Genomic DNA, 24,421 nt, shown 5'->3' with positions numbered 1-24,421 from the left:
CTCTCTCTCTCTCTCTCTCTCTCTCTCTCTCTCTCTCTCTCTCTGTTCCTGCCATGAAACTTTGAACTAAAATAAATCCTTCTTCTTCCCCAAGGTGTTTGTTGTCAGGTATTTGGTCAAAGTAATGAGAAAAGAACCTACCACACATAATAATTTCCATTCTCATGCTGCCACCCCACACTGTGAATGCCATGAGAGTAAGATCAACAGTTTGTCTTTGAATACCTACAATGCCTAGCCAACGTCTTTGCACATAGTAATAGTTGACTAGCAAAGACTGGCTGAACTGGATTCAATTGATCTCTGACTTCCTGTATGCTTTGAGTATATGCTAGTGGAGGGTGTAACTGAGTGAACCAATGCCAAGATGGTTTAAGAAAATGGGGAAAAGCAATGACTATGTAGATGGAGAGGAAATGACTAGAAAAAGAAGACTAGATGAATCAGGACTTCACCCAGGGGCTGGTAGCTTGGGGGGCAATGGTTTATTCTCTACTCCTAAATTAGTAAAGGGCTGTGATCCCATACTTTTCTTCCCGAGACTCACTAATATCTCCGTTTCTCAACCCCTAGAAATTGGCATCATCTGGTATGAACTTCACTCTACTCTAGCCTCTCTCCCAGGATCAGTCTTTGCAGATAAGAACTGATCTAAGGAAGAAAAGTGTTGGAAATGACCTAGAAGAAGAATGCTAAAGCGTAAAACACAGTGGGATATGCAGGCACATGTCTTATCCAACTCTGAACCCCACTGGTGTCGAATAATACTTTTCCACCATGGCTCTCCATAGATCTACTTCAGGCCCCTCTGCTGCTCCCTGTTCCAGCTTCTACCACAGTCAGACCATTCTTGTCCTCCAGTTTCCTCTGTTCCATTCCATCTACCTTCCCCTGCTTTAATTACCATCTCAACTTAGAAACTTCTCTATTATAAGCCTTAATAATTTCCTTCTGGGCCAGGCGTGGTGGCACATGCCTTTAATTCCAGCACTTGGGAGGCAGAGGCAGGGGGATCTCTGTGAGTTAGAGGTCAGTCTGGTCTACAAGCAAATTCCAAGCCAGCTGGGGCTACAAGGAGACCCTGTCTCAAAAAGACCCAAAAATGTAATGATAATAATAACAATAACAATTTCCTTCTTTTCACAACTTCTGAAGTATTATATTTATGGAGACCATTTTTTCATGAACTTTGTGACCTGCCAGTTTTTTTATACTTTTTACTTTTTTCTCCATAACTACATTAGCCTTTGTGTTGGAACATGCATCCAAATTTCAGGGTCAAAAATGTAGCTCCCACACCTGTAGACAAATCACAAAGCACTTGCTTTGTGTAATTTCTTGGTGTCTGCTGTGAGGTTACCTTGTCTTCCAAAAGTGAGCCATAAATTCCTTGGAAATAAATATATAGTTTACTTCCTTTAAATCATCTTACAGTGTATAGTACAGGAAAAAAAAATACTGTCTGGTTGATTGATTATTGATTAAGCTATAATAAAATATTCTTTCCTGATGACCATTTTTCCCCATTCTGATGATCAAAGTCTCCCAAAATTTACCTGTATCCAACGGCTCCATCATAGACAGAGTCATTCAGATAAATGATGGAGCCTCCAGGGAGAACAAACTGCTGCCCAGCCGGAGCACTGTAAGACACCAAGCCATCTGCCAAAGGAAACAAAGCTGTCAGTGCCTCTTGTTAGGAAACGCGCCTGTGTTCAGGCCAACGGCCCCAGGGAGTTACTTGAACTTTAAGGGTGCAATCTTGTGCAATGTGTCTACTAGGGCTCAATTTGGGCACAGCGCAGTGGGGTTTGGCTGAGAAACAAGCCTCAGTAGCAATCAGTAAAGTAACTTTGAATACATTTCAGGCAAAATGTACCAACCCTTGGGTGGACGAATACTGTTCCTGTCTCTATTTTATCCAACAGGGAATCACTTTATCCCAGGGGTAAATGATCCCATCCCTTTCAGAGTCGGCTGTCTTCAATTCCCAGGGGTTGGGGATTTTCATATGGTATGTACGATCTCCGTGCTAGATACCTACCTAGCCAGACACAGCCATAAAGCTCCACCCTCATGCACACATTCATGGAGTGGTCAGTGACTGGGATGAGGCGAACAAATCTGGCCACAATGGGTGGCTCCAGGTCCTTTAGGAAAACGTCATAAGGGTTAATGTTGCCATCCAGCACCTAGGAGAGAGCAAAGAAAGAAAGAGATGGTACAAATCATGCTCAGTCTTTTTCATCCCACCGTGCATTTTCTGGACGCTTTGCTTTTCATTCAAGGAGTAGAATATGGCCACTGAGCTCTCACAGCAGAGATCACCCTCTGTGCCACCCCACTTACCTCGGGTCACGTTTACAACTGCCTACCAAGGAGCGTACACGTGACTACAGTGTGAATGTGTGCACTTCTTCTTCTAGCCTAGGTCAAAATACGGTCTTAGGCACCCCAGAATATGAATGTTTCCTTCTTCTTACCTGCTTCCCATGCCTGTTCCGCCAAGAGATCCAGCGAGTGCCATCCCGACTGTAATTGATCTTGTACATGGGTGCAAATTCAATGCCATGACCCCCTGCATGGCGTCCCTGGGTCCCTACAAGAGTGATAAAGTGCAGGGTGCGCAAGTCAATCTGCAGAAATTCCTTGAGATCATCGGGTTCCACTGGAATCTCAGGGCACCAGGCTCCATCTCCTTCTTCTGAGTCCAGCCTTGAGAGGAAAGGGTAGGGAAAGAGTGCCATTGTGAAACCGGAGCTGTTCGGCAGTTCCCAGGAAGCTAGAGAAGAGACTCGGAGTCTCGTACAGAGCCTTTTGGGTCTCCCCCAGGGGTCTGTTTTCCCACCATTCCCACTTGTGGTCAGCTGCCTCTCTCTGAAGCACCACAAAGCCCAGAGGAGGCCACCATGAGGGAGCTGGAGGCTTCCAAAGCACATGTAAGCCTTTATTTTTCATCTTGATTGAAAGACCTCAAGGAAAATGAAACTCTTTCTATCCTACTCCCCTATGGAGTTGCACTGTCCTCTTGCACTGTGAGACTCGGCTTCACAAAGCTGGCCACTTGTGGTTTGGGTATCAAGTTATGGGTGTGAGGAGGGGGGAAATGGTAAGATCTCCAGTGTCAGCTACACAGCACAGTGGAATGTTAACCAGCAGAACAGGCATGGCCACCCAGCAAAAACCATGAAACCATGGTGAGGGTGAGGGGTGAAGAGCATGTCAGGGAGCTGATAAATGATCTGGTTTCGTTTTATTACCTCCAGGCTGGGCTCCCAATGGGAAGTGTTGTGAAATCACTATAAAGTTTATTTTGAGAGCCTCTTTGTGTTTTCCCTCTTCCCAGGAATGCTCCCTTTCTCACAGATGTGACCCACTCATTTGTAACTCTTTGCTAACCCCACCAGCCATCACTCTCGTCTTTCCATCGTTAAGGTAAATATGATGGGGAAGGCTTACCAAGATCGATTTCCTCATGGGTAATTCCATTTTAACAAAATTGATGCTAAATTTACACCAAAACAGTTTCCAGAAGGAAAAGTAGGCACCCATCAGCAGAATGATTTTTGAGTTGGGAGTGTGTTGACTTAGAGAACCCTGGGAATTATACTGCACAGATTTACTCTGTTTAGGGATAAGGATGGCCCTTCTATGCAAGGTTTCCTTGAAGGAGTAAAGAACTTACTGGAAACCTCAGCATCTGGTTAACTCATTGATGCTTTGCACAGTGACATTTCGGATACCTCCTGAGAAGGACAGGTCTCCTTGCTGAGTACCCTGCAGAATCTACACCTCTCTGTAACTGCAGCCTTGGGCTCCCTCTGGCAGCAGCCCACAGTGGGGTCAGGGACATCACATTCATTGCCTATCAATGAATCCATTCACAGTGGGTGGTATAGCTCTGGGGCCTCTGTGGTTGGGATGAGGTTGCCGGGCCAGTAGCAGCAGCCAAGGCCTGACCTCTCTCCCTGAAACATTCCATGCAGGACAAGCTCCTTCACATATCTCTTCCATTCTCCCCAGTGTTCACCAATGAGCATTCCCTTCGCCAGCTCCTTGAGACAAGGAAATCCATCTCCCTCAGCATCCAGGCAGGCTCTCTAGATGTAACCATCCTCACCTTCCATATTTGGCAGCTGTGGACTCTGACCACTGACTGGAAGCTGTGATGTCCTCATCAGGAATGTGGCCTCCTGACATGCCCAAAGGATAGCGGCATGCAGCTGGACCAAGGGAAACAGAGAACAGAGGATGTGCTTTTGCATTTGTTCCAGAGCCCCCAGGAAGACTGCAACTGATAACTGAACAGGGAATAGGGTAAATTTCCTAAACCCATTTATGGCCCTAGTTTAGTCACTCAGATTCTACAGAACTTTTCTTCCTGGCCCTGACTCCAAATACCATTTAGACCTCAAAGATTTGACCCTTAGTTAACTTTCATTTTGGCCCAAACTCTGACCAATAATGCAATATGATGTAATGTGCCAGCTATTTCATTTATTTAGTAATAACTCCAGTGGCCCATCCTTAGTCCCTTATTAGCAAACATGCACATCTAATCAATTTCCCAACAAATAGTGCCATCTTCATATCTATCAGGTACCCACCCCTAAGATCTATTATCAGTTACCCTTAAGATCCATAGCACTTTTTACTAGGTAGCCAATTTTATGAAACTGTGTGGTGAACTAATTAACTGTCCTGTGAAGGTGCTGAGCACACATGACGTCCCAGTTAAAAACAATGGCTTCCAGGGATGGGGCTCCACTTTCAACAAAAACAGAATAAAAGACCAGATGAAACCTTTTGCGTGAAATAACCAAAAAGGAAAAAAAGTCAGCTTTCAAACAATGAACATCAGACAAAAAAGGAGCACAATCTTTGAGAGACAGGAAACAAAGAAGGGCCCTACAGGTAAGCCAGTTTGTGCCCTGGCAGTGCCCAGTTGTAGTACAGTGAGTGCAAATGGAGGTAGAGTCTTGAGACCCGCCTGAATTAAAAACAAAATAAGCATACAAGAAACCAGCAGGAGCTATCAGGCTATGAGACTGCCTAGTATAATTTGGCTACTTTAAAATTTTTATGTCCTGTGCAATAAAAAATACTAGGTATATAAAGTAGGAACAAGAAATCATCATGAGGAAGGAAAAAATCTGATTTGTTTTAATCTTAAGATTCATGCGGAACCACAAAAGGCCTTGAAATAACTAGAGCATTCTTGGAAAAGAAGAAAAAAATCTACAGGTGTTACAATTCTAGACTTCAAAATATATTACAAAGCTATAATAATTAAACCAATTCAGTACTTATAAATAAGCAGATCTGTAGATCAATGCAATAGAATGGAGAGCAAAGAATAAACTTACACATATAAGGCCAACTGTTTTTCAACAAAATGTACCAAAAATGCAGTGGGGGGAAGAATAGTTTTGTCAGCCATGGTGCTGGGATGGATGTCCATATGCCCAAGAATAAAAATTGAACCCTGACATTATACTACACAGAGAGAGAAAGAGAATTTGATATCCCCCACAAGCCAGTCGTGTCTGTATATCCTCTTGAAGACACACCCAAAAGTACACTTCATCAGTATAGCAGAATATACCTAAAAGAATCACAATTGGGATTTTAAAGGGGAAATTTGTATTTCTATATTTATTACAGCATTATTCACATTAGCAGAGACATGGAAACCACTTAAGTATCTATTGACAGATGAATGAATGAAGAAAACATGGGATTGCATACAATGAAATATTATCCAACCTTAAAAAGAAGGAAATACTGAGTCTAGGGAGGAACCTCAGTCAGTAAATTGCTTGCTTTGCAAACATGAGGACCTGAGCTCAATTTTAAAAACCCACGTTTAAAAAAGCTGCACATGTATTTTCATTTGTCTATCAGCCATTGGGAATTTCTTATTTTTCTATGGTATTGTTTTACTTTGGGGTTTTTAGTGATGGTCTTCTGGCTGTGAGTTCTTTACAGATTACATTTATTTCAAGCGTCTTTCCACTTTGTCGTACCTTCGAACTCTTAAATCTACTTTTAATGAGCAGAAATTCTTAATATAATCAAATGAAACCATCTTTTTATGCTTATTACTTTCAATGTCTTATGTTAGAAGTCTTGCCTACACTCTTGACTATGATTTCCTGTATTATTGTGTGTGTGTGTGTGTGTGTGTGTGTATGTGTGTGTGTGTGTGTGAGTGTCTGTGTGTGTGTGTTTAATGGAGCAGGATTAGGTTTGTTTGTTACCTTTCACATTTATGTCCACAGTCTATCTGGAATTGATTTTGTACAGAACATGGAGTGGGGGCCAAGCTTCAGATTTTTCATTTGTCTAGCTGGTTAAGAAAATTTTAGTAAAAGACAATAACTCATCCATGCTCTGTATTTGAATAATTTAGTGTATCTGTTTATTCTTGCTTCAAATTAAGAGTCTTAATTATTGTACACTGGAATAAATCATGATCTGATAGAAAAAAAAGCTGCATTCTTATAATACCGTCACTGAATTGGCAGAAGCAAGAGGCTCTCTGAGTCTTGTGGGCCTGCCACCCTAGCCTACTTTGCAATGTCCAGGCCAGTGTGAGACCCTGTCTCAAAAAGAACCAAAGTGGAAGGCATCTGAAGACTGGCAGCCAAGGGTATGCTCTGGCCTCAAGATGCACACACACACATACACACACACACACACACACACACAAAATGTAACTGCACACACATGAACATATATACATACAAACAATAATGAAATACTACCATTTGCAACAGCACATGAACCTAGAGGGCATTATGCTAAGTGAAATAAGCTAATCACAAAAGACAAATACTGCATGATCCCATTTACTATATAGCGCCTCAAAAAGCCAAACTCATAGAAACCAAAGATAGAGTGATAGCTGTCAGGGTCTGAGAGAAGGAAATAGAGAGGTGCTATTAACAGGTATAAAGTTTCAGTTACACAAGATGAATAAATTCTGAGCTCCACAGTAAAACATCATGTTTTCGGTTATGGATGCTGAATGTTACTTGAACTTTCTGTCAAGAGACCAGTTCTCATTCTTACCACAAACAATAACATTTTGGGAGCTTTGTTTTCTTTGTTTAGTTGGAGGTTTCTGTTTTGTTTTTTGAACTAGGGTCTCCCTGTAACCCCAGCTGGCCCAGAACTCGATATGTAGATCAGGCTGGCCTTGATCTCACAGAGATCCACCTGCCTCTGCTTCCCAAGTGCTGGGATTAAAGGCATGCTCCATGACACTCCACTTCACAAACAATTTCTTAAAGGTCCTGACTGCATCCTGCACACTAGCACTTCTTGAGCCTCAACCTAGTGCCAGCCTTGTTATTCAGTAAGAAAACAGAATGAACCGTTGACAATGTGCTATGGTATGGCTGGATCAAAATAACACACTGGGTGAAGAAGCAAGACAAAAATGGTCACACTATGTGCTTCCAGCTGTGTGTTATTCTAGTTACAGAAAGCAGATCAATAGTTTTCTAGGGGAGAGAAGAGTGGCCCAAAGAATCACAATGGGGCATGTGTTGGATACTCTTTAGTGTCAACTTGATGCACCTGGGTTGAAGGAGCATCAATTGGGGAATTGCCTTCATTGGACTGGCCTGTGGCCATGTCCATGGGGCATCTTCTTGATTGTTGAGTGATGTAGGAGGGCCAAGCCCACGGTGGGTGGTGCCGCCCCTGGGCAGGTGGGCCTATGTTGTATAAGAAAGCAGGCTGAGCAGGGGGCAGGAGAGCAAGTCAGTAAGCAGCACTCCTCCATGGCCTCTGCTCCAGCTCCTGCCTCCAGGTTCCTGCCCTGAGTTCCTACCTGGGGCTCCCTGATGAACTGTGACCTGGGAGATGTAAGACAAATAAACCCTTTCCTCCCCAAGTTGGTAGTGGTGAGAGTGTTTTGTCACAGCAATGAAGAAACAAACTAGGACAGAGCACAAAGAAACTTCTGGTGGTGATGGACACTATCATTGTCTTAATTATTGGGTTTATATATCAAACTGATCACACTACATTTTAAATGTCTGCAGTTAATTACATGTCAATTATTTTGTGTATGTGGAGGGGGAATATGTGTGTATGTGTGTGAGTATACAGGTATGTGAAGGCCAGGGGTCAACCTTGGTTATCATTCCGCAACTGCCACTGTACCACCTACTTTTTTTTTTTTGAGACAGGGTCTCTCACTGGGACCTGGGACTCACTAAGCAGACTAAACTGGCTGGCCACTGAGCCCTAGGGATCTCCCTGTCTCTGCCTCCAAATACTGGGATTACAAGCATGCCACCATGCCTGGATTTTTATGTGGGTATGCTGGGGATCAAACTGTTTTTAAAATGTCATCTTTGAGGAGACATCATATATTTTGACTTGTATATTTTCACTCCCCCTTTCAAAGCAGGTGTCAGACCTTTGTTTCCTTCATATCAAGAGAGATTTAGCATTTACAGGACAGAAGTAAACTACTTAAAAAATAAGTGGTTTGGGACAGTGAAATGGCTCAGCAGGTAAAGGTACTTGCTGGCAAGCCTGATACCCTGAGCTTAATCCCTAGAACCCTCATGGTAGAAGGGAAGCACTGACTCCCACAAGTTGTCCTCTGACCTCCACATGTGCACTATGGCACATGTACCACCACACACAAACATGCATACACACATAACTAAATAAATGTAAAACATGGTTTATTAAGGACTCTAGTGTTACATTGGGATGACAGGGAGAAAGGTGATGCTTCCATGGAAGGAGACAAAAGTAAGCAAATTTCAGCACTAGCAGGTACCATAACCTGTTTCCTCAAAGTACCCTGGAGAGGTAGAAAAACAGCCAAGGGACTAAGGCTTTGTGTGAGCATAAAGCCCAAGCTCAGGACAGAAACAGTAGAGTTTTGTCCTTGTGCAACATCACAGGCATGGAAGGTGAGGGTAGCCAACACAACTATGATGGACTGAAGCCAGGGGCCCTTCTGCCTATATTGTTCCAAATAAAGCATTAGAGTCTTGTCTAACTCTAAAAGGGAATGACGGCCCTGAGCCAAGGACCAATTAACACGTCGAGAAACTGGATAAGCAAAACCTTATGCGGGCAGCATTGACAAGAAACACATCCTCATGCCTGGTGGGGACCGACTGTTCACCACAGTTCCTAAGTTGAATTTGGACCAAGAGATGAACCTGGGAATCCATCGTCTTGATTATTCCTATCAAATGTGTAACTTCTGCATGTGAGATGACAGGTTACACAACTAATCATTGGGCTCAAAAACTTAAGCATAAATCTGAATGTTTGGAATGAAGCAATGATTTCCCAAATTCTAAACTCTGTGAGAAGTGAAATTGAAGGGAAGAGGAAAGATGAGGAACAAAGTGTGCTATGGGGGACAAAGTTACTACTGAGTCAGGTTGCTATGATTTTCAAAACTGTCTCTGCATGCTATTGGTTGTGCTGAACTGTCTAGTCCTTGACCAGTGACCTGATAATCAAAAAAAAGCTCCAGAGACCTTTAGCCTGGGAAGTGTGCCTAGGTCCAGTTTGTCAGGGCATCTTTGTTGACATTTGAGACCTAAGCCTACCTTCTAATGAAGCAGAACTTTTTCTTTGCCATCGCCTTCGGATCCTCCCGGGGTTGAAGCCTGGCTATCCAAGGCAAGCATTCCTGGCTCCTTTGGCCATAATCCCTCCCATAGCAACCCTAGTAGCCTGACTGACCTTGAAAATACAGCTCTTAGCAATTTTCAAAGTGTTGCCCGTGGCTTACCTCTCACAACAGGCCATGTGGTAGGCAGGGCACATACTGTTATTCTAAAAATACATATTAAGGTGTGAGCAGAAGGCCACAATCATTAGTGGTAGGGATTTGACTCATTGCCTTTTTATGTCCTGATTCAGGATTTGTCCCCACAAACCACCTACCCCTGTACTTTAACAAAAGAGTGGCCTGATGCAAATTTTCCCCCAAGATGCCAAGCTGCAGACAGAAACGCTGATGATTAGTAAGACAGCTGCTCCCTACATCATCTGTCTTGAAATCAAAGTTTTGATGTTTATGAATCCAATCCTTCCTCTAACCCCACATCCACAATTAGCTTGTTTCTAAACCTATGATTCCTTTTCATTCCGATGTTCATTCATTCATTCGCTCATTCACTCATTCAACACTTTATTGAGAGCTGTGGGACTAGAGCTGTAAATAATGCAAAGTACCCAAGCGTTTACATCCTAGTGTGGAAGGCAGAAGAAAAGCAAATAAACACACAATAAGAAGGAAACAGCAAGTCCCTTGAAGGAAAGGAAATAGGTGATCTCTGTAGAATGGAGGAAAGCCTTTGGGATGAGTCTTTCTGCGCAGAGACTTAAGGGAAGGAAGACAGACAACCAGGTGACTCTTGGGGAACAGGATGCATAATGCAAAGGGCAGAGGAAACACAAAAACTCAAGGATGGAACACACTTACTTGAGATATAGCAAGGTCAATTAAAAGACTGGGTCATGTTATTTATATTAGCCTTTTGCCAAGCAATAAACTGCCAGTCAACTAAAGCAAGCACACTATTCCAAACAAAAGACTTTCTTGTCTAACCCTAAAAGGAAATGATGAACATCTGAGGTAAGCCAGACCAATGACCAAGACCCTCACTTCTTTTTTTTGACTTTTATATCTCTGTTATATCATTAGATACATACTGCTTTATTATATAATCATTTGTGTGACAGTCCTATTTCTCCCAGAGATGGCAATCTTTTTGTTTAAGTTATTTGTTCCTGTAAAGGGGGGAGGGGCACAGAAAGTTAAACGAGGACATAATTTGCTTATAAGATGCAACGACATTTTGGAGATGTTAACAAGAAAAATGAAAAGCATGCTATTCGATCTCTCTTTCCTTGGCCCTATGGAGAGTCTTGTGTCCCTGAATTCAACACTTAAAGAGAAAAAGCACATTTCTAAAGAAGCAGTATACTAATGTGCTCAAGGAAAAATAAGGAGACCAGGGTGGCTGATGGGAAGGGCGGACTGGGGACAGAGTCTGAGGGCAAGCCATGGGACATGTTCTATATACAGGGCCTTGGAGACTATTCAAGGAATCTGGATTTTATTATGAATGGGATCACAATTAGAAGACAGCCACATTGATAATCCATTTTATAGTATGTTGTTTACAAAATTCAATAAAATACAGCAGTAAAAACATCGATCAAGTATCAAATTCAGATGACATAAGCATTTGTATCTCATGCTTCCTGCAGATCCTGTATCCTGCAGGAAAAGCCCAACAAGGAAATACTAGCTTGCCTTACAATCTGACTCGACCACCTGTAATCTACCATGATACAGAAATTCTGAGCCTCAAGACTCCAAATTCCCTCTGACCTCCACCACTTATATCAGGTGGAACCTGAGCAAGCTCCTGGTCCTCTTGGGGCCTCAGTTTCCTCATGAAGAAAGCCATAGAGTTGGATCAGACCTCTTCTAAGACAGTGGTTCTCAAAGCTAGTCCACAGACCAATCTCTTTAGAATCACCTGGAGAGGTTTAACATCCACAGTCCCTAGGCTTCCATTTCTGGCCATCATGTGTTCCCAGACACTGGCCCATGAACGTAATGAGAGCTTGTGCTTCCCAGGACATCTGAGGTAAGCCAGACATGGGGAAGGAGGGCCAACAGGTAAGTCATGAGATTGTTGTAAATAACTTTCCCATGGAGGGACCTGATGGTTCTTGGGACAGTAATCAAGATATTTTAGCTGAGGAACTGTTGCTGCCACTGCCTCTACAACCCATGTCTGTTGTACTGTATATCCCAAATCCTTTTTAAGTCCTGTCTTAATTAACTCCATGCAGGAATTTTCCCTCTGTGACAGATAAAGAAAGGAAGTAAAAGATCTGAAATGTGTCTGGCAGGTAGAATGAGACAGGAGAGTGACAGAGAAATCCTACATAGGATACTTTGCTATGAGGTGTCAGAGGAGTGTCGGCTTGAGCTTAAAGATTTAAGTTCTGGGAATTTTATCAAGGGCAGCCTTGCATAATGATGTGCAGGCAGACAGCAAATAGAAGAGGTTTCCCTGTCAGTCTGATCATCACACATTTTACTGCAATCGGTTCATGTGCTGAGTTAATAAAGATGTTCATTTCATGAATGTTCTTATATTATATAACCAATAAGTAGCAAAAAAGATACATAAAATGATTTATCCCATAGTCCTTCATTCTGGTCCAGGGGATAAACATGAGATAGGTTTTCAAAACTCAAATAGATACAAGGTGATTGCCCATTTGACAGTTGACAGTTGCTATTATTATTTCACATAGTCTGACAAAGCTGTCAAAAATACTAAAATAGAGTGTCAGGATAAAGTGATGGAGATTCTTTTAAGAAATAACTTTCATCACAGATTTTCTATTACACCAGCAGCTCCTTGTCTCCTTATTGAGACTATAAGCGATTTTGAGACCTGCAATCCTGTTGGGTTCTTCTTTTCCACTTTTTACACCTGCCAACACACAGCACTGATCAGATGCTCAGCACACATTGGGTAAACAAGTAAGTGTGAAAAGGCAGACAGATGGGTAGATGGATGGAAGGATGAAGGCCAGGACAGAAAAATGGAGACAGTGAACTTCCTATGTTAGACCTTGAAGACCAAGTTCAGTAGCAGATTCATTTCTAGCTCTATACTTTCCTAGTGTGTGGCTTCTGAGGAGGTCGGCCAGCATTTGTGAAGAAGAAGCTTCCCCAGCTGCTTCTCAGAAGGCAGGGTTCCACAAAGAGGGGAATATTATCTGTGGAAGAGGAAGGGAAGCCAGAGCACAGATATTTGTCAGTGGCTACTGGATAACTGGCCACCAAAGTCCACTAAGGAAGACTTCCCAAGCTTTGGTTAGATGGAGGGAGAATTGAGGGCTGGCAGGAATCTTGTTCTAGACCTTGATGAGAGTCCTCAGATCAATGCCAGAATAAGTCCTGGGCCATAAGTGTCACAGTAGACTTCCAATATCCAATATCCAGTATCCCCAGTGGATATGTAAAACGCAGATGGTACCAAGCCCTGTATAGACTATTTTGTCCTATGTATACTTATCCACAATAGTTTAGCTTAGAGATTAAGCACAGTAAAGATAAGCAATAATAGTAAAATGCAGCGATTATAATGATATTCCATAATAAAAGTTGTGTGACTGTAGCTCTCACAAATTTTCTAAAAATGGTTTTAAAATTGTTTTATTTATTTTTATTTTATGTGTATGAGTGTTTTGCCTACATGTATGTAACTGCATCCATGCATGCAGTGTCCACAGGGGCAAGAAAAGGGCATCAAATCCCCTGGAAATGGAGTTACAGACACTTGTCAGCCAACATGTGGGTGCTGGGAATCGAACCTGGGTCCTCTGCAAGAGCAGACAGTGCTCTTAACCACTGAGTCATCTCTTCAATCCCTTTAAAAAACAGTTTTTATGTGTGTGTGAGTGTATGCACACATGTGTACAGGTACATGCATTTGTGTGCACCAAGGCCAATAAAGGGTGTTGGATCCCTCTGAGTTAAACTTACAGGTAGTTGTGGGATGCCTGGCTTATTAATTAAGTGCTGGGATCTGAAATTGGGACCTTATGATTGCACATCAAGGGTTCCTAATCTCTGAGCCATCTCACCACCACCTCCCTCTCTCATATCTTACTAAATTACGCTCCCTCTTCTCCAGCTCATGTGAGATGACACAATACTTACATAATGACATGAAGTGAATGACAGACACTTGGTGTGACAGAGGGAATGCAAGATTCCAACATGTGAATCATGGCTGCAATTTAAAATTTATGATTTATTTCTGAAATTTTTCACCTAGTATTTTCAGCCTCTAATTTACCACAGATAACGGAAACCAAGGAAAACAAAGCCACAGATAAGGAGGGGCTGGGGTAGAAGCCATCCTTAGACAATGCAAGCTGGGCTTGGCTCTAGATATCAGGATCAAGGATCGTAAGGATGAAAACGCGATTCCGAGGTTAAGAACTAGTAAAGGAGCAAATTAGAGTTTCTCCGTGAATCAGTGTTCCCAGGGGCCTCCCAGGAAGGGCAGAGGAAAAGTTAAGAGCTGATCTTGGATGACTTCCTCATCCTACTGAGTTGTTGGAACCAGGAGAGGCCTTGGCCCAGAGAATCCAACGTGGCACTTCTCCGAGGCCCCAGTGTGGTTTTCCTATTGAACATGCCTATTCTGGGTAACTCTGTGGAAGGGATCCCAGCTAGTAGGAAAGACTCTGAACTGCTACACTGGCTCAAGTCCTAAATGCCAAGCCCCCTTTCTCTCTCCCAAGCCCCCTTCCTTGTTCATCCGTCCCCACTCATCTGTCTTCTTCATTATCTTGAAATGTAAAGAAAAGATGAAAAGCAGGAACCAGTCACAGGGGAAGCAAGAGTCCCTGTAGCAAAGACTTCGCTGAGCTGTCTTGGTGGTTTCTGGACTCTTCCCCTACCCACCAGTCTCCCTGACAGAGAAGCCAATTGACTTCCAGTTTCCCACAGTGGAAAACTACCAGCATCGACAGAGTAGACCCAGCTGAGAGCTCCAACCATCCCAAGATCCGGCAGGGCCTGGCAGGCTGGCTGAAGAGAAGCAGCTGCCACCAGTCTCCAGCATCCCAAGAATTACTTTTCACACTAGCCTGCCAAGGTAGGGAAGCTGAAAGGGCTGCTTGTTCCACGATGTTTACTGCTTCATGACTAGCTTCAGCCCATGGACTCCTCATCAATGACAGTCCTATACACAGGAAAACACACAGTACGTATGAGGCCTGGCCCTCTCTAGGCACCCATATCTCCATGGAGAGATTATCAGGGTCAGCATACAGGGACAGGCAAGCCAATCTGTGGTCTAAAGTAATATGTGTAATTACAAAAAAATTTAGAGCCAGAAAGGTATCCTAAGTTATCAATCCCTCCAAGAGGTCTATATTCAGTATCAGAACCCAAGAGAGTTCCCAGAGAGTTGAACTGACTTGCTCAGAAACACACAGATGACTGAAATCAAGCATGCTCAAAGCTGGTTCGCTTCAGGTCACTACAATCTTCTCCTCCAATTCCAGAAAGAACAAATTCAGTCAAAGCTGTGGCCTGATCCCACTTCCACATACTCCACACAGCCTATTCACACTGAGATCCTGCAAGGATCAGGTAAAACTCCTAGGGTTCCTTTCTTCAGGCCACAGGGCTACTTTTTAGACATGGGTCTATTTTACTAGGTCTCTTTTCCCCAGTTGAAATCCCAGTAGGAATAGCCTTCATGATTGCAGTATTCCTGGAAGTCCAAAATACTTTTCAGAAATGCATTACAGAGTTCCAGGAGAGTCTCAAACCACAGTGAGCCTCAGGGTACTGAGGTATGGATCAGATGACATGTTCTTCCTGGTTACACCGGTCAAAGACTGGGAAAAATAGTATGAACTTTCCCCCCAAAAGGAGGAAAGTAAAAAAGAAACAACTAAGTAGTCATGACTGTCAGGAGTTCATAGGAAAAAATGACTTGATTCTTGAAGCAATGAGAGTGAAAAGCCCCTAGACAAGGGAGGAATCTCAGGGTGTGAAGGAAGCTGCTTTCAGCCCTGTGCTGGCCTGGGACAGAGATGAGAGGCTGATGCTGGCCATGGCCAGGCAGGGTCTGCCATGAGCAAAATCATCAGAGCTCACGAGGTCTAGGGAATGCTAAGTACAAAATGTTTTTCTCACCAGGCACATGTGCCTAATGCTGGGTTCCACGGAGCAGGAATGTGAAAACTTGAAGAGTTTAGGACTTGCCAGAGAGAATACACAGGGGTTTTAAGAAGCTCTGAATGATCAAGAATTCAGGCTTCCATCCAACAAAGAGTGAAGAGATGTTTCTCTGTGTACATTCAGATCCGGCTGCTTCTACCGACAGCCAATCTGGATGTCGGATCACAGATTTTTACAAAAACCAAGCATCCAAAGCCATGCTCTAAGAGCTTACCACCTCAGCTTCACAGGGAAGAGAGCCAAGTCAGGTTCTATCCATTTATACACTGGGTATTTTAGTAACTACAAATAAAGAGCAAGGTGCAGAAATGTGCCTAATATATGTAAATCCTCTACTCTTGGCATTTATAGGGAGGAATTCCAGTTCATTCTTTCAAGTGCTACAACCTATATTTAAGATGTAAGGTCTAACAATTAGCTTTGTTTTCTATGTACAAGCATTGCTAATGGAAGAAATGCTTCTTTCTCATAACAGAAATTAGGTGTTCATTTTATTCAATCAATAAAAACATCAGGGTGGGCACGATGACATGTGCCTTTAATCCCTGCACTCAGGACACAGAGGCAGGCAGATCAAGTGTAGCTTGGTCTATATAGTGAGTTCCAGGCCAGCTGGGGTTACAGGATGACTGTCTCCAAAAAAAATCAAGAAAAAGGGAAGGAAGGAAGAAAGAAAGGGAGGGAGGGAAGAAGAGAGGGAAGGAGGGAGGGAGGGAGGGAGGAGGAAAAGGAAAGAAGGAAGGAAGAAGGAAGGAAGGAAGGAAGGAAGGAAGGAAGGAAGGAAGGAAGGAAGGAAGGAAGGTAGCTATCAAAGTCAGGTGTGGTGGTGCACATCTATAATCCCAGCACTTGGAGGTAGGGCCAGGAGGATCAGGAGTTCAAGGACAGTTTTGGCTACATAGCAAGTTCAAAGCCAATCTAGGCTATGTGAGACTGTTTCAAAAGGAATCAAAAAAATAGAGAGGAGGGAGAGAAGGAGGGAAAAAGAAAGAAGCAAAGGGAGGGAGAGACAAAAGAGAGAAAGAGAGAAATAGAGACAGCAAGACATAGAGAAAGGCTTGGTGGTACATATCTGTAATTCAAACACTTGGGAAGCTGAGGTAGGAAGTTTACTAGTTTCAGGCCAGTCTGGGCTTCACAGCAGGTTCCAAGATGGTCTGGACTACATAGTGTGAACACAGCAGTGCCCAAAAGTAGGACGTGCTGCCGGGGGCACTCATTTGTTTGCAGGGAGGCTAGCGACCACTACTGAGTGATGCAAGTTCCTCAGTAGAAAAATCTATTACCAATTGTAAATGATGGCCAAGCCTACTAAATGGAAATGAATTAAAATTCTGTTTCCCACAGTGTATTTTCCCTGTCTCCACAGACAGGGTTCATCTTATGCCAGAAGTAAGCTGGTGGTGCTTGGGCAGGGAAAGAATGCTTTATTGTTAGACTATATATCTTTTTAATTATTATGATTATTATTTTATATGTATGAGTGTATTGCCTGCATGTAGCTAAGTGCACCCATGTCATGCAATGCCCGCAGAGGACAGAAGAGGGCATTGAATCCCCTGGAACTGGAGTTATGGATGTTTTTTAGCTGCCATGTGGGTGCTGTGATTCAAACCTGGGTCTTCTGCAAGAACAGCCAGTGCTCTTAACTGCTGAGCCATCTCTTCAGCCCCTGGACTGTATATCTTTATTGCAGTTTGTAACACTTGAAAGAGGAAATCTGAATTCCTCCTTTGAAATGCCATGGGTAAGCCATTCCCACCAAATGTAAGCACAAACACCTTCATTTATAACCCTGGAAATAGTCTGCCTATAGACCAAAGCAGGAAAAACCCAGGCATTTAAATAAGCAGAGGCCTCGCACTCCTGTGTGGCCTGGCTTGCTCTACCTCTGCGAGTGGGGAGGGGGCTCCCCAGAACTCATACCTGAGAAGATCAGGCATTAGCTACAGCTTGGGGATCTCAGTTCACCCTCCTCCACCTGATTTACTCTCTCCATACATAGCATCCTATTGTTTAAATAACTGCATCCCTAGAGCCTCCATCACAGCTTCTCCAGCATCTTTTCGAGATCAAGTCTCACATGACATAATTTAGATCTTTTTTTCTGCAGAAAAATAGAAAAGTCCTGGAGCCCCTTGACTTTCCTTTCTTTCCTTCCTGTTCTCATTACTCAGTTATTTACTGATTGCCTACATAAGCCAAGCACCACCATAGGAGCCATCACGAGTGCGTGGGAGACAATCACCACAGCAAAACAGACAGAGGTCAAAGCCATAAACATCTCCAGCCCTGAAGAAAAAGCTGCATATTCTTTAACAATTCATCACCACCCACAAAACCCATAAAAACCTCAAAGATGTAACGGCTTTAACTTTTGTTTTACTTTAATTGTGCATGTGTCCAAACCACCATAAACTCTGAGAAGCTTATTTTGCTACATCCATGCTCTTCAGAGACTTGCTCGATAAAACCCAGAGGGATGTCAATGATCACTAACTATATCTTCCTAGAAAAAAAAAACACACTGTAATGGATCTGCCAGGTCCCTTTGAGGTCAGGATGGCCACAGATCACAGCTGGTAGAAGCCTCATTTCCCACAGGAAACTGAGGTCTCTCTTGGAGACTACAGAGACAAGTAACAGTTACTAGTAACTCTTTGCTCTTTCCTCCCATGTTGTCTGCTCAGTACAAACTTTTTCCATATGGTATTTGTGTTATTTAAATCCCCTTCTCTTCCCAAAGTCACAAGTCACCAATTCAATATTTGCATAGAACTTTCCAAAGCCCTTTCTTGTTAACCTATTATATTCACTGTTATCTGCTATGGATCCCCCCACAGTAACCTAGTGAAATGCAGATGATAAAGTTATATCTCCCATTTTATAAGTGGACAAAGTGGGTACTATTTGTATTAGGGGTCCACGTGAGAGTTTAGTGCCCAGTGTGGCAACATGGAAACTGATGGAACTTTTAAGAGGTAAGGCCCAGTAGGAAGTCTTTGGGACACTGAGGGCCCACCCTTGAAAGGTATGGTAATTTTCATAGGATTCCATGGTAGTTCTCGAAGACATTTGTTACAAAGTCTGCACCTGGCCTCACTCGGCACTCTGACTGCTGATCGTTTGCTCCTGCACACATCCTGCCATAGCCATCCGCCATGCCCTGGAAACTCCAAAACTGTGAACTAAACAATCGTGTTTTCTTCATAACATTGTTCAGTCTCAGGTATTTTGCAATAGCAACAAATGCTGATGGATGTACAAAGATTGATTTAAGTACTTTAGTTTATAAAGCTGAATGATGACAGAACTGGAATTAAAATCTTGACCCTGGATCTCTGTGATCATGATCTATTCACCACACCATGTTGTCATTACACACAGCTGATAGTGAATGGTTTCCACACTGTTCACAGTATGATCTTAAAGACCAAGAAGAACCACCAAGTGGGAGAACAATTTGGAAAGAGGGTCCCCAGAAGGTTATTACCTGTCTAAGCTTTACAATGTCCTGGTCCGAGAGACCCTGAAATATAATAGCATAGGAGACCTGGTGCCTGGAAAGGAGGATACAGCACTTTGTTAACCCTGGATGCAGAGATCTTTGACCATGAACTATTTGGCACACACCAAAGATCTCAAAATTTTATGGCACATGCTTATCAGGCTACCCTGGCCCCATCGTTTCCCTCTGACCTCTCACTGACAGTCATCCCCATCTTCCTGTTTTATTTTTCATGTGTGCCTCTGTGCCTCTCCTTAAATGTAAATGTATTCCCTTCAGTTTTTCACCCGGTCTGGAAATTTTCTTTGGCCTTAGCTCACTGCAATGCCTTAGTATTGCAATACTTGGGCATCATGTGAACATGAATATAAATATACAAATAAATTATCCAGGCACTTATAATCCCAGCTACCTGAAAGGCTAAGGCTGTTGGATTCCAACTTGAAAGGCAGCCTGGACTACACAGTGAGTGTGGGATGAACTTAGACAATTTAGTAAGACCCTGACTCAAAATAAAAAAATAAAAGGGACTGGAGATTTATCAGTGGTCGAGCACTTGCTAACATGCATGAGCCCCTAGGTTTAATCTTTTTTTACACACACACACACACACACACACACACACACACACACACGTGTGCACATGTATCTTTTGTATATCTTAATGGACTCAAGGCCCTAGAGTTATTGTCAACTCAGAAAAGGCATTGGTAAGCAGGAATGCTTGCAACAATTGTGACACTTGACCCTCGACACCTTGATGCTAGGTCTTCATGGTAACCAGTGACACTGGCAACTTTTATGTTCCTACCAGCATTTGGGTCCTTCCATAGACTCTCAGCCTTTCAACATAGGAGCCTTTAGCAAACCTCAGCTCTGAAGGTGATGGCAAAAACCGAGAGGCCCCAAAAGGGAACTTTATGAGGTTCTCTCTTTGTAACCCATGATCACAACCACACTCTTGGCCCTGAAGCTTAGCCTAAGTCTCCATTGACTCCAACCCCACTGACCATAGAAAAGAAGAGCTCTGTCTTTTCTTTTTTTTTCTTTTTTATTATTTTAACTTTTACAAAAACTTTATGGAGAATTTCATACATGCATATAAGGTGTTTCAATCAAACCCATGCCCACTCCCTCCTCTCCAACTCCTCCCATATCTCCCCATCACTTTTTTTCTGACAGCTTCCTGTACTCTTTTCTTTCTTCTTTTGGCCTTTGGAACAGAGTATGTTGCTAACAGGCCCAAGGACATTTTGACTTTTAGCCAAGAAACTGGCTGCATTTCTTTGGGGTCTTTTTACCCTAACTGCCTAGCCAATTCCTACCTCCTAGTCTTATCACACCATCCTCTGAAGGGGTTACCCAAATTGCCAATAGGGAATAGGGATTGAATAGGGAAGAAGCTCTGGTTTCTTCCATGCTAAACAGGGACACAGGGTGAGGCAACTGGAGTACCCATTCAGTGGGTTTATTTAAGAGACTCCCAAATTGCATAACTCTTGTCTCTAAGGGGAAAAGAAAGTCCTTGAATCATGAATAGGAGATGTGAAGGAGAAGTAAAGGCAAGAATAATTAGCATTACAAGTTCTAGACAGGGAACTAGAAAAATGTCAGAACAGGGCAATTTTCCAATGTTCGTATGAGAATCCATTGGAGTTTCTTGACAAGGGCTTCCAAAACCCTCTATTGGGTTCCTCCTCGTTTTTCTTTTGTCTTCCAAGGCTGGACGAGTTCTTTTCTTGTGTGCATTTGAACAGCTGTCTGCCTTTTGAAAGCCTGAGATCTGGGACTCAAAATTTAACAAAATAAAGCAACAAAATATAAGCAAAGTTTTAGAAAACAGACAGGATTCAGCTGGCTACTTTGGGTAGAAAGCTGTGTTTGTGCAACAAATGCATTTGGAGTTCCTTTATACTAAGATGTAAGTAAGACCCAAGAACTATTGAAAAATTTTCCCTAGAAGAAAATAAATATTTTTAAAGTATATTCTAAACAGAGAACTTTTTTTTCAGAAAACATGCTTTTGCCTCCACATACTAAGTTTGAGATTTAAATTCAGGAATGTCACAGACCTAGTACCCATGTACACAGCTGTCTCATGACTCTTAGGTTCCTTTGTATTGATGTTCTGAGATCTCATTATTCACAGAGGCAGTGGAGCACAGAGATCAAGAGTACCTTGCTGGGGGCTGAAGAGATGGGTCAGTGGTTAAGAACACCTGCTGTTCTTCCAGAGGACCCAGGTTTGATTCATGTTATCACCTACATGGCAAATAACAACCATCTGCAACTCCAGTTCTAGGGGATTTGACACTCTCTTCTGACCTCTGCAGGCACTGTACACATGTAATGCACTTACATACATGCAGGCAATACACTCATACATGTAAAATAAAAATAATAAATTAAAAAAAAACACAAGAGTACCTGCTAGAGCTAAATGGAATCCCACCTTGGTCACTCTGCTTTGTTTATAACCTTGAATTAGTTACTTAACATTTGTGGGCCTTAATTCCTCCTCTGTATAGCTGGAGTAATAATACCACCTACTCATGTTATCATTAAATTTGTCAGCACCACTTAAAATGGTACCAGGAGAGACTAGAGAGATGGTTCAGTGGTGAAGCTGCTCTTGCAGAAGACCTGGGATTGATCCCCAGCACCCACATGGTAGCTAACAACCATCTGTAACTCCAGTTCCAAGGGAATCTGATGTGTCTTCTGACCTCCAAGCACATTGCATGACATGGGTGAACGAACACACATACAGGCAATACATTCATACACATAAAATAAAAGCTTTTTGTTTGGGGTTTTTTTGTTTTTGTTTTTCGTTTTTTGTCTTTTTGAGACAGGGTCTCCCTGTAGCCCCAGCTCTCCCGGAACTCACTATGTAGACCAGGCTAGCCTTGAACTCACAAAGTTCCACCTGCCTCTGCCTCCCAAGTGCTGGGATTAAAGGCGTGTGCCACCACACCTGGCCAAATAAAAGTATTTTTAAAAATGGTTCCAGGAACATATAGAATACTCTGAACATTCGCTTGTGCTTTTTGATGAGCTTTGCATTCTCTTTGTCTCTACTTGGTATAATCTAGGGAGTTCAGAAGACAGTTCAGGTTCTGTTCTCCCCCGAGAAAGATCCTCTTACTGGCGGGAAGGATAGCAGAGACCACTTCAAGGCTAGATTTGATAAACAAATACACAAGAAAGAAAGAACCCAGCTAGCATTGCTCTTTAGAGAAATTCACCCAGGGAGGTCTCTTGCTTTTAATCTCCCTCCCAGGGCTCTGTTCAAACAGAGAGGGAGAGAGACAGAGAAAGAACATTATTTATTTAAACTGTCAGTATTGACATGAACAGAGAGAACCCAGGAGCATGGGGAATGATTTTCCAATTTGGAAATATATAGAAGAAACAGAACACACCAAACTTGGTGGAAGTAAAGGAGCTGAAGATAGAGAGACAGCTTGGAGCAGTAGAGAACCAACATCCCCAGGACTTCAGTGTCCTTGCCAGGGTCAGCTGGTCCTGAAGGGCTTCTCGCTCCACCCTTCCTCTGTCAGCACAATGATGAAATGAAGGTTCCAAGTGTAAGATCCCTGTGCTCTCCTTCCATTCTTTACCTCAGGTTGATCCTCATGCTTCTTTAACTGACACTGCCATAAGCATATACTTGAAACCATAGAAAGGAAACCAGGGGGCTGCATAGGAATATGAGACTTGGGAAAGGCCGTTTCCTCATATACTTCCCCAAGGGACAGGTTATATGATGGAATACGTATGTGGGGAGACAGGTATCCCTGCATCCTTGTCCTGCTTTACTACTAGCTGGTTATGTGATGGTGTGCAAATCCTTCATCTGCTTTGACTGCCAGTTCCCCTATCTATAAAATGAGGAAGAAGGACTTAGATACCTCCAATGTCAATTCAATACAAGTAATCTAGAGTTCTAGTTACCTAGACCCTAAGAATTCAGTGGAGTATGAAATTGATGCTAAAAAAATTTTTTTTAAAAAATTAAAAAAAAGCCCACAGTGGTAAACCTAAAGCAAATCTGTGGGTATCCTTTCCTCTCCCAACCCTGAATGACTGCCACTCCTTCCAAAGTGTGAACAGTGAATACTGGACATGGGAGGACACCTATTCCAGAACTCTAAACTTGTAGCAAGTTTCCTATGAGAGGAAAGCATGGTTGGAAAATGGGAAGGCTCGATGATACCCTGCCCTAGCTTTGTACCATGTGTATGCATGGGAAGGGGGTGGCTCACCTGTTCCTCTCTTTCTCAAGTTTAAGCAGTTATCACAGACCAAGTTAGGAGAGTGGAGCCAACTGTTTCCTGTGCTTTTATAAGAAGCCAGTGCTCTTAACCACTGAGCCATCTCTCCCAAAGGAATCTTTTAATCATACCCAAATTACTTGCTGCCTTTTAGAAATTATGTTGAGAAATTGTTGGTATAATTGTTTGCTAGATGTGAATGACCATTATCTAAATGATGTTTCCAAATTATGATTCTGACATAAGATGCTGCCCTAAATTCTTCCAATAACTTCCTCCATCAGATTGGCAATTGTTGGCTTGCTGTTGAAATGGGAAGGTCACTAGCACCCTACCATCCTTCAGGACTGTGTCAACTCATGTATCTCAGTATTTCTTTTCCTTCCTTCCTTTCTTTTTTCTTTCTTCCTTTCTTTCAAAGGCTTTTTAAGAATTTTTTATTTATACTTTAACAATTTCATGCATATATAAAATGTGCCTTGATCACACCTACACCCCACACCCTCCTCTCACTCCCCTCTCATCCCCTAACACCCCCACAGCTCCTGTTCTCATCTTTAAAAAAAAAAAAAACAATAATCTACTGTGTCCAATTAGTGCTGCTCACATGCATATGGGTGTGGGGCAATCCAGAGCATGGGAAACCTACCTGTCGGGAGCTGGAGAAACAATATTCATTACCAAAAAAATATAATATAGCTCTACAAACAGTTGACTTAAGCAGCACATTCTGCCTGCACAAGTAACCTTGAGAAAGAATTTATGGCAAGGTTATCTTTCTCTTCCTCTTGCAAACAGTTCTCGGAAAGATAAGTCATGCAGTAATCTCTTGGAACACCTGGC

General features: G+C 42.7%; 1 protein-coding gene across 5 annotated transcripts in view; it reads right to left on the bottom strand.

Moving 5' to 3' along the window:
* Nucleotides 1–24,421, bottom strand: part of Ddr2 (discoidin domain receptor tyrosine kinase 2) — a 172,009-nt gene that overhangs the window by 28,276 nt on the left and 119,312 nt on the right. For all 5 annotated transcript variants that reach the window (XM_017802204.2, XM_008849081.3, XM_017802205.2 and 2 more), the window contains 4 exons: nt 4,121–4,223; nt 2,484–2,715; nt 2,045–2,192; nt 1,557–1,662 (listed from right to left, as the gene is read on the bottom strand). In XM_017802204.2, coding sequence (XP_017657693.1) covers nt 1,557–1,662; nt 2,045–2,192; nt 2,484–2,715; nt 4,121–4,223 — 589 coding nt within the window. The remainder of the gene's footprint in view (nt 1–1,556; nt 1,663–2,044; nt 2,193–2,483; nt 2,716–4,120; nt 4,224–24,421) is intronic.

This window comes from Nannospalax galili, unplaced genomic scaffold, assembly GCF_000622305.1.
Source record: "Nannospalax galili isolate Female #2095 unplaced genomic scaffold, S.galili_v1.0 scaffold884, whole genome shotgun sequence".
NCBI lineage: Eukaryota > Metazoa > Chordata > Mammalia > Rodentia > Spalacidae > Nannospalax > Nannospalax galili.
Note: the sequence above shows the minus strand (reverse complement) of the source record. Positions and strands in the feature narration are given on the sequence as shown.